A 15657-nucleotide genomic window follows, 5' to 3' on the forward strand; every position below is an offset into this window, starting at 1 on the left:
AGAATCATATTATTGTTTAGTGCCATCGAGTTGTAGGCCACTCATAGCGACCCTCTGAACGAAAGTCCTCGACACTTGTATGATTTTCATCCTTTCTTCAGGTTCATAGTGTTTCTGGAGACAAGCTGTTATGGAAGTGGATGCCACTCCTGCTTCCAAGCTTGTTTTAATTGGGGAGCTCCACCAAACACTGTCTGCTGTGGGTAACCATTAACACATTTGACACATTAGAGTCACAATGTTCAGCTTCACAGCAATCACAAGTTACCTCACAGAATCATATTAGGGAAGTCACAAGGCTGAGGCTCAATATCAAGAAGACAAATATTCTCACCACTGGGCCAATTGGCAGCATCAGGATGAATGATGAAGAGATTAAGATTGTTAATAGTTTTAGTTTGCTTGGCTCGAACACTTTTGGCACCAGGACCCAGGAAATTAAAAGATGTATTGTGATGGGAAAGCCTGCTGTTAGGGACCTCTCTAAAGTGCTGAAGAGCAGTGGTGTCACTCTGGAGACTAAGATGCGCCTGATACAGGCCATGGTCTTTGCAAATCACTTGCTATGTGTCAGAGAGCTGGGCAGTGACTAGGGATGACAGAAGGAGAATTGATGCCTTTGAGCTGTGGTGCTTGAGAAGAGTATTGAATATACCATGTACTGCTAAGAAAATGAACAGTTTCATCTTGGAGACGGTTAAACCAGGCTGTTCCTTGGAGGCAAAGATTCTGAAGCTTCATCTGACATACTTTGGACATGTTGCAATGTGGGATCACTCCTTGAAGAAGGATGTCATACATGGGAGGGTGGAGGGACAGTGCAGGAGAAGAAGACCCTCTGTGAGGTGGATTGATTCAGTGACTGGGGTAATGGGGGTGGGTGTGTCAGAGATAGTGAGATTGGCACAGGGCAGAGCAGAGTTTAGGGCTGTTATGCATAACAACAGCAACAAGAAGCACAATGCAATCAATCAGGACAGCTTCCAAAATGTGCTTGAAGGCATGTCAGCTGTGGGGGGGTAGCAGTCCCAATGTTAGCTTCCTTTCATGTCAGATCCTCTCATGTCAGGTCCTCTACTTCCATTACTGCTGTTGCCCCTGAAGAATATCTGGTATAAGACTCTCTGGTCCTGAAGGGTGTTCACTGTATGCCTGCTGCTTTGCTGGTGGTGAGACTCTCCAGTTCTGCTGCTTGATTTAATGGGACTAGCCAGTCCACTTGTGGGTTGGTGAGACTAGCCAGTCCTTATGGTTAGGCTAACACACCCTATTCACATATTCCCACCTATGTGCATGGTAGAGTAAGTCAGTGGATAGAGAAGCCATTTTGAACAGTAAACCCTTAACACCACAACTAGGCAGAGGCATTTGACTGTGTGGACCATGAAAAACAATGCCTATCATTGAGAAGATTGGAAATCCTAAAGCACTTAAATGTACTCATGTGAAATCTGTAGACCAAAAAACTTGTCTGAATGGAGAAAGGGAACACTGCATGATTTAAAAATCAAGAAGGTTGTGCTTCAGGGATGTATCCTATTTCTGTACCTATTCAGTCTCTGTACTGAGCAAATAATTTGTGAACCTGGACTCTGTGAAGACAAATGTGGCATCAGGTTTGGAGAAAGACATATCAGCAGTCTGCATTATGCAGATGACATCATCTTAGTTGCTGAAAATAAAGAGGACTTGAAATGCTTACTGCAGAAGATCAAGGGCTACAGCCTTCAGTGTGGATTACATCTCAACATCAAGAAAACAGAGATGCTCACCACTGGGCCAATAGGCAATATAATGATAGATGGAGAAGGAATTGAAGTCAGTGGTTTCATCTTTCTTTGATCATCAGTCAGCACTCTTGGTACCAGCAATAGGGTATAGCAGTCTTGCACTGAGCATGTCTGCTGTCAGGGGTCTCTCAGAAATTCTGAATAGTAAGGATGTCACTTTGAAAATTAAGGCATGTCCAATTCTAGGTCATGGTCCTTTTAGTTGCTGTGCCTCTAAGAGCTGGACAGTGACTAGTGGCAGATGAAGAATCAATGCCTTTGAGTTACAGTGTTGGAAAAAAGTACTATTTCATGGACTGCCAGAAGGACAGATAGATATGTCTTGGAAAAAGTGTGGCCAGAGTGCTCGTTGGAGGCAAAGGTGGTGAAGCTTTGTCTCTCATGCTTTGGGCATGTTGCTAGGAGACACTGTTTCTTGACAAAGTATAATTACACTTGCTAAGGTGAAAGGTCTGTGAGAGACAGGAAGGTCTCCCAGCGCGATGGCTTGATAGAGTGACTGCAGAAATGGACTTAGGTTTGCCAGAGACGATGAAAAAGGTGAAAATGGATTGAGGTCGGACACTGTTCACATTGTTATTCGTAGGCTTGCTGTGAGGCATGCTAACCTTGGTGGCACTTAATGACAGCAGCAATTGTTACATTATCGGCACTAGTTTTCCTTCTTCTAGTTTCTGCCTCAATGCTTTCACAGTTTTCTTTCTAAAAGGTCAGCTATGATCACATTGTCTTTCCACTTAAAATTTTTTAAGTGCATAAAACTAACCTCCCTAGTTTAACTTTATCCTATTTTTCTATATTCATTACAATCAAACATAAACGTCCGTTCACTAGTATTGGCCTTCATATATTTGCATGCTTGCTGCCTCATTGCGCATGCCTATTATTTCCTTCCTCTTGGGCAACTTGATAAACTGCTCTGGGAGACAGCTCAGACGTCACTGATGAGGTGATTGTTATGGCAGGCAGGAGAAACACTAGACAAGGCCCTGAAGTTATAGTAGATGGTTTCGAGTTTTCTTTTAAGAGCCTTGGCTCTGGTGCATAATGAGTTTTGGGAACTGTTGTTTTAGAGTGTTCCTATGGCCAGCACTGTTGCTGGAGACATTGATTGGTATTGTAATTATTCCTGTTGTCTTTTCTTTCCTGCTAAACTGTTAACAGTTTGCAGACGAGGACTGCGTAAAGGCTAAACTCATATGTACACACATAGACTCTTACACAGTAAACTCTTGTGTCTTCCTTCTGTGGTGGTTTTGAATTTGAAATGATACCTGAAGAAAGCCTGTTTTAATATTACTGGTGGTCACCATATTTGTGATTCTAACTCGTGATGAACCCGTTTGTGCAGAGTGAGCTGCTTTCTAGGGTTTTCAAGGCTGTAATCATGCAGAAGCAGATCCTCCAGTCTCTTTTGAAGTGTCTCTGGGTAAATTGAAACTGTCATTCCTTCAGCTAGTAGTTGGGTGCTTAGCCATTTGCATTACCCATGAAGTTCAATAAATAGAAGCTGCTGTTATCACTAGAGAAATAAATCCAGTCTTGCAGAATACGGGATGAGGTCTTAAAAGACACTGTACAGGAATAATACTGGTGAATTTTAGGCAAATGGTTTTTAACTCAAATAGTTATGCAACGTCACTGTGAAAGTTGAAACTTAAAATTTTATAATAAAAAGTAAGTTATTCTTCTGCCTGTGGCACTAGAAAGGGAGAACTGTGTTTCATGCTTTTCTTTTTTGGTGCCATTAAAAACGAATACATACTCTGTATAGAATTAAATGTATTGTTTTATATGTATTAACAATTATGTGGAAACAGTAGGGCTTAGCTAAGCTTCTCAAAGACTCAGCTTTAGAAAATTAAAATTCTTAATTTTATATGAAGTTAAAAAAACCCTCATATGAATTCATTTTTACTGACATAAAAACATTAAAGCAATATGGGTATTTTAAAACAGTTTGTGTATGTGCCCTTGAGACAAGTTGGTGGGTGTATTTTTATCAAAACCATATACACAGTGACATATTAAATGTATCATATTATTATACTAATCATATGACTCTAGAAACAAAAGTAACCAGAGGACTAAAGCCTATCAAAACCATCTTTTTGTTTTTGTGCAATGAGATTCTTTTTAAATTTGCCAGTGAATTCATACCAATATTGAAACCAGATGTAGACTTCCGTCTTTTAATGTATTAGCTCAGCTATAAAAGTCTTGTTTCCATCCCTGATTGCTGAGTATTTCATTCATGGTTTATTCTCTCTCCTGCCCTCCTTTTTTCCTCTTTTTTCTTAATAGATTATAAAATGTGATCCAAATGATTTTAAAATGACATTGCCCCATTTACATAGTGACAGAAGTGAAATTAATCCCGTAATGCATTGAAGATAAACTAATGAAATCCACAAATAAAGGACTCTTGATAAAATTGTGCATTTGAAGGAATTCTTGACAAATACTGTGAAAAGAAATGTTGGCTTGTTGATTGAGAATGGATTTAAGAGTTTCTTTTCAGAGCTGAAATGTAACATTCCTTTTCTGTATGAAGTAAATCTCTCCTTTATTTTCCCTCCTTTGTGTTTCCTGAAGAAGTGTAGCCATTTTGAAATAGCTGAGCTAGAGCCTAAGGGAGCTGTTCAAATGTTTTAATTATAGGAATGAAAAAACACACACCACAAAACCAACTTTAAATTTTACATCGTGGTATTGTTGCCAAATACAATTTTAGCTATTTTGGTAATCAATTGTGTTTATAGGTAAATTCAGTTTGTTAAAACAATTTAAGGCTTTTGGAAACAAAATTCTATTTATTAAAGAAAATGGCTTTTTAAAAAATGACAAGATATCAAAATGTATCTGAAGGACTTGAAATAAACATGATACAAACATCTAGATAGAGAAATGTACACAGTTCTGATTTCCTTCCTCTCTTTTGGCACCATAATATTTGTAGTATTTGAAATCAAGTTGTAAATGTATTGCACTTGTCTTAAATTAATTTGATACCATTGCTATTTAAAAAAATCAGGTGAGTATTTATTCCTCGAAATTGGCTAAGCTTTACCTATATCTTGCTAAAGGGTTGAAATTTGGCCGATCGCTCTTCAGCACTTTCCTCATTTTTATGAGACAAGGGAGATGGGATCCTGTTGGATTTTGCAGTGCCCTTACAGAACTGTTATAGTTAGTTCTTCAGTTTGTTACTTTACTCTGGCAATAGTGTCTTAATTTCTCTGATTGGTAAATGGTTTTTCTTAATTAATGCTACCTTTTTGTTTTTCTTCCATAATTTAGTGTTCTTTCCTGTGTTTCTATTTCCTTTTGAAAGTTGTTTTTTTTTAGTAGTAGTTTCTAAGTCTCGCTTTTCATGCTGAATTGGAACCACATTAGGCTAGGTCAGAAATGTTCTTATTTAACGTAGAATAAGTACTCAGTAAATGTCTTCTCAGTGCACGGATGTTATCTAGGACTTTTGGGAAAATACTTGTTCATTCCTAGATCACTTTTGCACTTGGCTCAGGCTCTTCTTGTCTGCCACACATGTGCGGTTATTCTCAGCAACAGTGTGACCCATATGGGATACTTTTATAGTTGGTGCTTCATTGTATTAATTTGCTTTTTTAGTACAGTTTAATGTTTTCCATGTATGGTAATCGACTCTGTTTTCATCTTTATGAGTTGTATATTTATTTCCTTGCATATTTATTTATTGAAGTTTGTTTTTGGTTTTTTACCCCTTGAAGGATTTATATGAACTCTTAATATTTTAAATGCTTTCATATACCAAGTATTGTACTATATTTGATACAGACATTTTGGTAGGTTTTTAAAGCTTTAACTTTTTATGTGAACAAAACTAAATGTTGTTAATTGCTGGTTTTTTTTCTATAATTATATTTTATTAATTTTCATAAACATTTACAGAGATTTTGGGTTTCCATTCATTCATTGTTGCACTAATCTCTCTACCCTCCTCCCAGTTTGTTCTTGTCCAAATGCCACAGTGCTTGTCAAAGCCAGTTCTGATTAATCTTCTTTGTCAGTGTGTCCTTTGCCATTCCCTATCACTCCTCCCTGAGAGAGACTTCACCCTGAGTCATAAGGAAAAGGGGATGGCGTATTCTCTTAGCAACTTCCTGCTGAAAAGGGACGCTGTGGGTTTCAGGGTGAAGATCTTCTCTCACTACTCTAAAGGGCCCCTTTGGCAGTAGGAAACACATAGACTATTATGGAGATTGATTTTGGAATTTAGATGCACTCTTATTGATTGTGCTTGGCCATACATGTTCATATCCTTGAAGATGTATCATGGGGGTGTTGCAACCTAGAAGACACAAATTTGACTAACAAGTTATAAGTACATGAGTCAAAAATTATGGAAAAGTAAAAGAAAAGATTCTTACATTGTTTTACAAACCCTCCCCCAGGTCCCCTCCACCATGTAGCCCTCGCTCTAGACTCCTGTGATGACAGAAATACCTAGTTATATATCTCTTTTAAACAGTTTTCTCCCTCCTCTGTTTCAGTGCAGTATACATTATTGAGCCCATCTTACTCAGTCTCTCCCCAACCCCAAGGACAGTCCCATTCTACAACAGTGGCATCGTGTAATATTTGTCCTTTTGTGACTGGGATATTTCACTCAGCATAATGTTCTCCAGAGTCAACCATTTTGAATAATATTGCATGAGTTCCTTGTTTTTTAATGCAGCATAGTATTCCATTGTGCGAATATGCCACAGCTTCTCTAGCCATTCGTTTGTTGATGGACACTTAGGTTGTTTCCAACTCCTTGCTATTGTGAACAAAACTGCAATAAACATGGGTGTGCATATATCTGCTTGGATGTCAGCTATGGTCTCTTCAGGGTATATTCCCAGTAGTGGAATTGCTGGGTCAAATGGTATCTCTATTTGCAACTTTTTGAGAAAGCGCCATACTGCTTTCCACAGGGGTTGCACCATTTTACACTCCCACCAACAGTGAATCAGGGTTCCAGTTTCTCCACAACCTTGGCAGCATTTGTTGCTTGCTGTTCTGTTAAATTTTGCTATTTTGACTGGGGTGAAATGATATCTCATAGTTGTTTTAGTTAATTGCTGTTATACCTGTCTCTGATGCATGATGACTGCGTGCCCACTGGGATCAGACCATTGTGGCCTATTGACTGATTTTTGGAAGTAAATCACCAGGATCTTTGTAGTCTACCAAGATCTAGGTGGGAGCTAACAAATATTTTTTAAAATCTTTGATTAGAAATGTTCCTCCTACCTGGTGACACGATACATGTTTTGATTTTCTTTTAGTTTTATTGAAATACTTAAAAACATATATAAATTATTGGCATCTGGTTTCTATGTTTACCTAAGGAGCTTTGGTGGCTTAGTTGTAAGGAATTGGCACTGCCAGTGCAGAGGTACACGGTTTGAATCCACCAGGTGCTCTGCAGGAGAAAGGTAGACAATTTCCTCTCATACAATTTAATGCCTCTGAAATCCTGCTGGAGGGTCAGCTGTGGATTGGTTCTCATTGTCATATGTACTTAAGAGGGACTAACATCCAAACTACTCAAAAAGCCACCTTCTTTCTATCAGTGTTAGTTTACTTTTTTGGGTCCGGGGAGCTCTGAGGGCCTGGTGGCTAGGGAGTGTGCTATCAACCCAGAGGTGAGCAGTTTGAATCTACCAGGTGCTCTGAGGGAGAAAGATGGGCACTCTCCTGGGTGATTTACGGCCTCTGAAAACTGGCTGATGGGTCAGAGTTTTGGGTAGAGTTTTAAGACCAAGTGAATCAGTTTACTTTTAGACTTCGTTACCAGTTACACTTGTTTTGCCTGAGGGTCATGTTATTTAAAATTATTTAAACTTGAATGCTTAGGTGGGGCAGTTACTTACCAGATGGCATTGCAAGCTGATATCCTCCTGGAGTGCTTGTTTATGGCTGCTATCTGCTCTGTTGTTGGCTGTTCTGACTGGTTGGTATTATGATTAGTGACAGTGTTGATTAGTCATTATCTCTACTGATTGTAAGATATTTGAAATATCACCTTTGGAACAGGTCCTGTTACATCCTGTTTTCTTGTATTGAAATCTGTTACTAAATTCACATTGTGACATCTGGCAGTGGTATAATAGAAGATTGACTATAAAACCAGAAGGCATGGATTCACATATGGGCTTCGGCTCTTATTAGTTGTATAACATTCTGCAGATCATTCCTCTGAATTTATTTCCTCATCTATAAATTGGGGATGATAATATGTGTTTCTACTTAACTGAGGTACAAGAATCACATAAAAAAAATCTTTACACACTTGAAAGCAGTAGGAAAGTTTAACACAACATTTAGCCTCTCTATTCTAGAAAATACTTGTTTATTGCAGTTTAAAGTAGTTTCATTAAGGGATAGAAATGTTTCATTTCATAACTGAAGTTAAGAGACTTAAAATGCAGTTACTACATTTGGGTCTTAACATACAGATGGATTGCTAAAATAATACTGCTGTTGTTTACCATCGGGTTGGGAATGACCTGTAGCTGATCCTCCAGTGGGTTTTCGGAGGCAATAAATTGCACAGGAGGTGCCTCATCTTTGTCCTGTGGTGCACCTTGTGGATTCAAACCCCATGTCTTTGCATTGGGATTGCATCCCATTTTCTTACCAGAAAGCCACCAGAGCTCCCCAGAGTTAACATAATACTTGTTATGTGCCATTGAGTCACATGCAATGTATAGTTGTTCTGAAACCTGCCCTATCTTGAGCCAATTTTATTATCTCCTACACACCTATCCATAAAACCCCTGTTACTGTGTCAATCCATCTCATCCAGGATCTTCCTCTCCTGAGCTGTCCCTCTACTCTTCCAAGCGTGATGTCCTTCTCCAAGGACTGGTCCCTCCTGGGCACATGCCCAGAATATATGAGATGGAGCTTAAAAATCCTAGCCTCCAAGGAGCAGCTCAGTTTCATCCTCTTTAGGACAGACCTATTTGTTCTCTTAGCAGTCCATGGTATATTCAGTACTCTTCTCCAGCATCACAGTGCAAAGACATTGATTCTTCTGTCATCCTTAGTCATTGTCCAGCTGTCTGACACATAGCAAGTAATTCAGAAGACCATGGCTTGGACAGGTTCCCTTTAGTCTGTAGACTGACATCGTTGCTCTTCAGTACTCTGGAGAGATCCCTGGCAGCACATTTCCCCAGTACAGTTTGTCTTTTGATTTCTTGAATGCTGATGCCAAGATTATGGAACCAAGCAAGCTGAAATTGTTAACATCCTCAGCCACTTCACCGTCTTTCATGGTGCTTCCAGTTGGCCCAGTGGGTAGTGGAGGTTGTGGCCTGTACAATCTTATCGATCATTTGGACTAATTATTTCCTGGTAAAGGTTTTCTTTTTTAATTTCTTTTTTTTATTTACTTTCTTTTGTTCTAAAATGAAGAACTACCAGTAGTTGAATCTCAGTATGATGTTTTCAGGGTTTATCCCTGTTAGACATGAATCTCATCTTCATTCTGCGCAACAAAATATAATTCCATCAAATATAATATGATGGAATTATATTTAGTTGCATGGATATAATACATTTTTGATTATCCACTAACCTGTTGTTTGTTTCCATATTTTAGCTAATGTGAATGATGCTGTGTTGAACATTGATAATACTAGTTTCTGTTTGCTTTCCCTTGAGGGTGTATGCTTAGGAGTGAAATTGCAAGGACATATGTTATTTTTATTCTGAGTTTTTGAAGAACCACCAAACTTTGGCTCTGCTTACCATTTTACATTCTGTCAAGCTGTGGATGAGATTTCCGCTTTCTCCATTTCTTCTTCAACACTTAACCTGAGGGGATAGAGTGGATAGTAACCATCTTAGCAATTGCATGATGGCATTTGATTTAAGTTTTGATTTGTGTGTCGCTTATAAGTTAATATTGAGTATCTTTCATGTGCTAATTGGCCATGTAGATATGTTCTTAGGAGGAATGTTTATTAATGTCACTTGCCCATTATTCAGACATAGGTAACTTTTTAAAAGGAGAGAGTTTCCAACAGAATTAAAAAAAATTTCTGCTTTTTAAAAAGGAGACATTTAATCATGTTTTTGAAAAGCTGAAACTCATTGTATTGGAGTCAGAACTGACTCATAGTTGATCCTGACCCTCCATTGGGTTTTCGAGGTTATGAATCACACGGAAGGAGATTACCTATGTTTCTCCCATTGGAGACTTCGAACTGCTGAGACACCCTATGGACTAGGCTAGGATTCTTGGTTTTATATTCATTAACATTATCTTAGAGGTTTAATGGTCATTAGAAACAGTACTTGCTACTCTGTTCTCTTTTAAGAGTTCATCTAATATGGCATTCAAATCTGATATTACTTTCCAGTTAACAGAAGATGAAATTGCAACCATTCTTAAGTCTACATTGAAAGGACTAGAATATTTGCACTTTATGAGGAAAATACACCGCGATATAAAAGCTGGGAATATTCTCCTTAATACAGAAGGACATGCAAAATTAGCAGATTTTGGAGTGGCTGGTCAGTTAACAGTAAGTAAATAAATTTTGGATACATGCCTTGGTTTATCTGTTTAAGTTTTATTATGATGAAACTTTGATAATCTTTTCTTGCAGAAGAAGTAGATAGCTTCATTGTTCTTGTGGAAAATGAGATTTATGAGTTTTATTTACAGTTTAAGAGACATCGAATCAATATGAAAACATGTCATTCATATCTTTAAATCTTTTAAAAGGAAAACTCAATCACTCATTACTATAGAGTCAGGACTGACTCAGAGCTGACTCTCTATTGTGTTTTCAAGGCTGTAAATTACAAGAGAAGAGATTGCCAGGTAGATTCAAACTCCCAGAGAGGTGTGGGTTAGCGCAGCACAACTGCTTATGAAATATGCCACATACCTTACTTAAGTTAATTTCTATGTTTTTGTTGTTATAAAGCTATCTTTTATTACCTAAGCAAAAATAATGGAGAGAAGTTAGTTGTGGCTTCAAAGTATTTTAAATGAAGATTCCTACATATGCCATATCATATAACTAGTTCAAATTTTAGGAATATTGTTAATTTCATATATAATCTGTGATATTTAAGGGTTTAACATACATCAGTCAAACGGATGTCCTTAGTGCCCTTGTACAAATAATCATGCCTGTGTAATGCTGTTGCAGGATACAATGGCAAAACGCAATACAGTGATAGGAACTCCATTTTGGATGGCTCCTGAAGTGATACAAGAAATAGGCTATAACTGCGTGGCAGATATCTGGTCTCTTGGCATCACTTCAATAGAAATGGCTGAAGGAAAACCTCCTTATGCTGATATACATCCAATGAGGGTAAGAAAATACTAGTTTTTTAAAATTTATGTTAGAAATGTTATCATTTTATAGTGTCAGTCAGTATGAACAATAAAAAGTAAGTTAATGAAATAATTTGAATTTAGATTCCTTGCAGAAAGTAGAAAATTACCTGTCAGAGTTCAGTATTTGTTGACTTATCTTCCTTTATATACTTGTGAGAAATGAAGATTATATTTCTGTCTTAGTATTGTTCTCCTCTCCTAAAATAAACCTGTAATTTTTTTCTTGTTTTCATGTAGAGGGTTGACAACCCTCTGTGTTCATTTATTGTTTTCTCAATGTTCAGTGGAGGAATTAAAGGAGAATTGGTTCTCATTTTTCTGTTTACCCTGTACATTCTATCATTGTGTCTTTTTGTTTGACTTAGGGTTCTTTACTTTAGACTTTTTACTTTTTCTAGACTGAGGCTGATATTAAAAATAAAAATCCCAATTTCTTATATTACTGCTTAATGTATAAAATAATTGGGGTTATTTCTTTTGTTTGTACTTACAAAATACCTATCTCTATGCATCTGAATATATCTCTAGATATATAGAGATAAAAATATTATATACTTCTGTAATATCTTTTCTAGAATTTTTTTAGTTTGAAGTGTATGTATTTTATATTAAAATCTAATTGCTTATGCTTTAGAGTTTGTGATGAAAATTTGCAATATATTAGGATGTGAATCTCAGTTCATAGTAGATAAGTACATTTATCTTTGTAAACTTATTGCCCTCTAGTGGCTATAGTCACCTCCAAAGAATAGACATTATCTCTGTGTGTGCCCAAAAAAGAAGATGGTGTCAGGGTGACCAGAGAAATGTATGACATAAATCAGTGGCACAGAAAAGGAAATACAGCATGTAATATTTTGGAATTTCTGAAGATACACATTAATTGGAATTATATCTGATCTCACAATTCTATTTTGAGTTGAAATTCAGTAATGTAGGTAACAGTGTATTGAAAGTCTTTAAAAATCTGACTTGTCTTATTAATAAATTTGAAAGAGAATTATTTTTGTAAAATTTAGTTGAATACAATATATATCATGTTCCTTATCCATATAAATTGAAAAAAACAAAAATAATATGTATCACTGCTTGCTTGAAAATTACCTGAAAACACAACATAAAATTAGGAGCACAAATTCTCAATCAGATGATTTAGCAAAATAAATATAACCAACCATATGCGCTAGTTTCTGAAACAGCAAAGAATTCTAAAATATGGTCCCTAAATTAAAGGAGCAACAGTAACAACAATGTGGGGATGGCCTGGTGCAACCTCTACCAATCTGCAAAAGGAAACTCTCCATCAACAACATCCACAGGAAAAACTGATCCCTATGAGGTTAGACATGGCCCCCCGCACTCCTGCACTTCTGTCAGTATTCGTTGCAAATCACCAGCAGACTTTACAGACTGTCTTTTTCTACTTAGAGTTCTGGGGATTATTATGGAAATAGAAGCGTGAGGGAGGCAAAGGCACACATTAAGGTTTGGTGAGCAACCGTCCTCAACCAGATTAACAGCAGGACAGAATTCTTTAGTTAGTTCAAATGCCTTCTCAGTCAAGGCTCACCACATGAACTCACCACAGTCTAGTTAGCTCTTTCTCTTATTTTGGCTTCACAGATGTTGATGATATGGAAGATAGTAATCAGTGGCAAACCATGAACCATGTGTCTGCATTTGAGGCAGCTTGAGAATAAGAATTTGTCTATGCTGCAGATAAGTTTTCCAAAACTTGAAGCAATGAAAAAGAACATGGTTTGAGTCAGGTGCACCTTAGTCTTTGAAGTGATATACTTGCTCTTTAGCACATTAAAGAGGTCCTTGGTAATATATTTATCCAGTGCAGTAATTCATTTGATTTCTTAACTGTTACTTTTTTTGGTCTTGTTTGAGGATCCAAGTAAAATGAAATACTTGACAGCTTTGGTCTTCTCTTAATTTATCATGATGTTTCTTAGGGGCAATCCTAGAACATGTGTGCTAACTTTTATAAGACATAGACTAGGAATTGATTTCCTAGTTCATTATTTCAGCCATCCTTTTAGCATGCCTAGGTTCTAGGGCCCCTTGCTTAGGCAAACAAAGAGTTAGGAGTAAGAAGAAATGAGTAAATAAGCAACAAATTAATACTTTTTTTTATTGTTAAGCTTTTATAGCATATCGTCAAATTTTATATCCTGGGGAATATGAAAAACTTAAAGATGGCACTAAATTAGAAAATGGAAATAATTACATTAAATGGAAAATTAAAGTTAATTGAAATTGGATCATTTGAATATGTTAAGGCTGGTATAATTTGTTTTATATCCTTTTCTTGTGATTGATAATTCATGATGGGACAAGGCCTGTTCTTCATTGGGTTGCTATGCATCATAGTTGACTCAAAGGCACCTAATAACAAGAAACTTAACTTTCTTGTGGCTAGAGTAAGAGCTCTTTGGAATATAGGAATAGATAGATATTCAAAGAAGAGTTTTCTAATAAAAAGGATGGTTATATACACAAAGGATAAGGTAAACTTAACTAGTTTTGATAAATTTGTAACTGAAATATATTTATAGTTGTTGTTATGTGCCACCTTCGACCCATAGCAAGTGGTCAATAAAATATAAACTCAATGCTGTCAAGTTAGAACCAGTTCATAGCTGATCTTGTAAATTGCACTGGAAGAGATTGTTTATTTCCGATGGAACCACTGGTAAATTTGAATCCCCTTTGAGGTACAGCTTTTGGATTAGCAGTACAATTCTGTACAGATGAGGTAGGTCACCAGAGCTCTCCTTTGTGGTAGTTGTTGTTGTGTACCATAGAGTCAGAACTGACCCTTAGCTGACCCGCTGGTGGGTTTTTAGAGACAGTTAATCATACGAGAAGAGATTACCCATCCTTCTCCCTCAGAGCAGCTGATGGATTCAAACTGCATTCCTTCAGGTTTGCAGTGCTCCTTTTTACCACTAGGCCACCAGTGCCCAGTGGTAGAGTGAAATAATTATGTTTTAATGTTTGAAAATATCTGCAGGAATATTTTCTTACTGAATAAGGGGGGACGGGGGAGAGAGAGAACTTTTCCCTTTACACGTGTGCATGTAGAAAAGAGTGACTGACTGCAGTTTTGCCTAACATCACTCCTAATTTATTCTTGAGCAGTGATTGCCATGTTTTCTGTATGTAAATTTTTAGAAGATTGCCACTGAAATGCTTTCCTTGTCTCCGTACTTCACAGTTAACATATATTTTATTTCTGAAGTTATATTAAAGTTTAACAGATGATCAGTATTTTATTATGTGGAAAGTAAATAGTTTAAGACCTTTTGTATTTCTTCCATGGTAACTGGTTTAATTTGAGTCAAAATGGTTTTCAGTCTTTGTTTATATGCAAATAACTTATTAGTAAAAAATTTGCTTATTTGCATTTAATCGTGTATATATATATATATATATATATATATATTTTGCTTTATGAATATATGTATTCTTGGGATGTTTTATAGATATTTAATAACTATAAGTCAGTGTTTTACATTCTCTGGATATTATTATTTTCTTCAAAAGGTAGCTTTTAATTTTTATTTACATATTTTTGTTGCTTTGTGCATCTACTTCCTAAAAAATTTGCCTCCGGAAACTATAAACTTTGATAGATGTCCATAGTTGAGAGAGGCTTCAGGCCTTTTGTTCTTAGGGTCGCTATGTGTCATGCTTGACTTGAAGGCAATCAACAAACAACAACAACAACAACATTATACTCTATGCATGTATATTGTGTTTTAAACAACCTTACGTTTATACATTGTGTTTTGTTCATGTACATTGTATTTTATACAACCATTCATACACATTGTATTTTATATAATTAATTACTATTGATATTTGCCTAAAATGAGAGCTCTAGTGGCTTGGTGGTATGTAATCAACACAGTTCAAATCCAATTGCTGCTTTGCAGAAAAAAGATGGGCAGTCTCTTTCTGTACAATTTACTGCCTCTGAAAACCCACTGGAGGATCAGCTATGAGTCGGTTCTAGCTTGATGGTACACAACAACAATAACAACAAAACCTAAAATGGAAATAGCCCAAATGCTCATCAATGAATGAATGAATGAATTGAGAAATTGTGGTATAGTCACACAATGGAGTACTATGCAGCACTAAGGAACAGCGGTTTTATAAAATGCTATGTAACATGAGAGAGTCTAGAGAGCGTTATGTTGAGCGAACTAACTCAATCTCATAAGGACAAATACTGCAGACGACCGTTATTGTGAAAAGAGAAGGATAACTTAACAAGATATGTATAAATGTTTAAAAGGGGAAGAGGAGAAAGGGATAGAAAAAGGGAAAGTAGGAAAAGCAGTAGGATAGTAGAGGTTAGAGGGTTGTTGTTATGTGCCATCGAGTCGTTTCCGACTCATAGCGACCCTATGCACAACAGCTCTAAACCCTGCCCTATCCTGCGCCAACCGCACCGCC

The 15657-nt window shown here is 36.8% G+C and overlaps 1 protein-coding gene across 1 annotated transcript in view; it reads left to right on the plus strand.

Annotated features, from left to right (window-relative positions):
* The window catches only part of STK3 (serine/threonine kinase 3), a 347232-nt gene that overhangs the window by 69380 nt on the left and 262195 nt on the right, over positions 1–15657 (plus strand). The window contains exons 5-6 of the mRNA XM_006900017.1: positions 10190–10354; positions 10991–11158. Coding sequence (XP_006900079.1) covers positions 10190–10354; positions 10991–11158 — 333 coding nt within the window. The remainder of the gene's footprint in view (positions 1–10189; positions 10355–10990; positions 11159–15657) is intronic.

This window comes from Elephantulus edwardii, unplaced genomic scaffold, assembly GCF_000299155.1.
Source record: "Elephantulus edwardii isolate Elephantulus edwardi_28Jun2011 unplaced genomic scaffold, EleEdw1.0 scaffold00270, whole genome shotgun sequence".
Taxonomy (NCBI): Eukaryota; Metazoa; Chordata; class Mammalia; order Macroscelidea; family Macroscelididae; genus Elephantulus; species Elephantulus edwardii.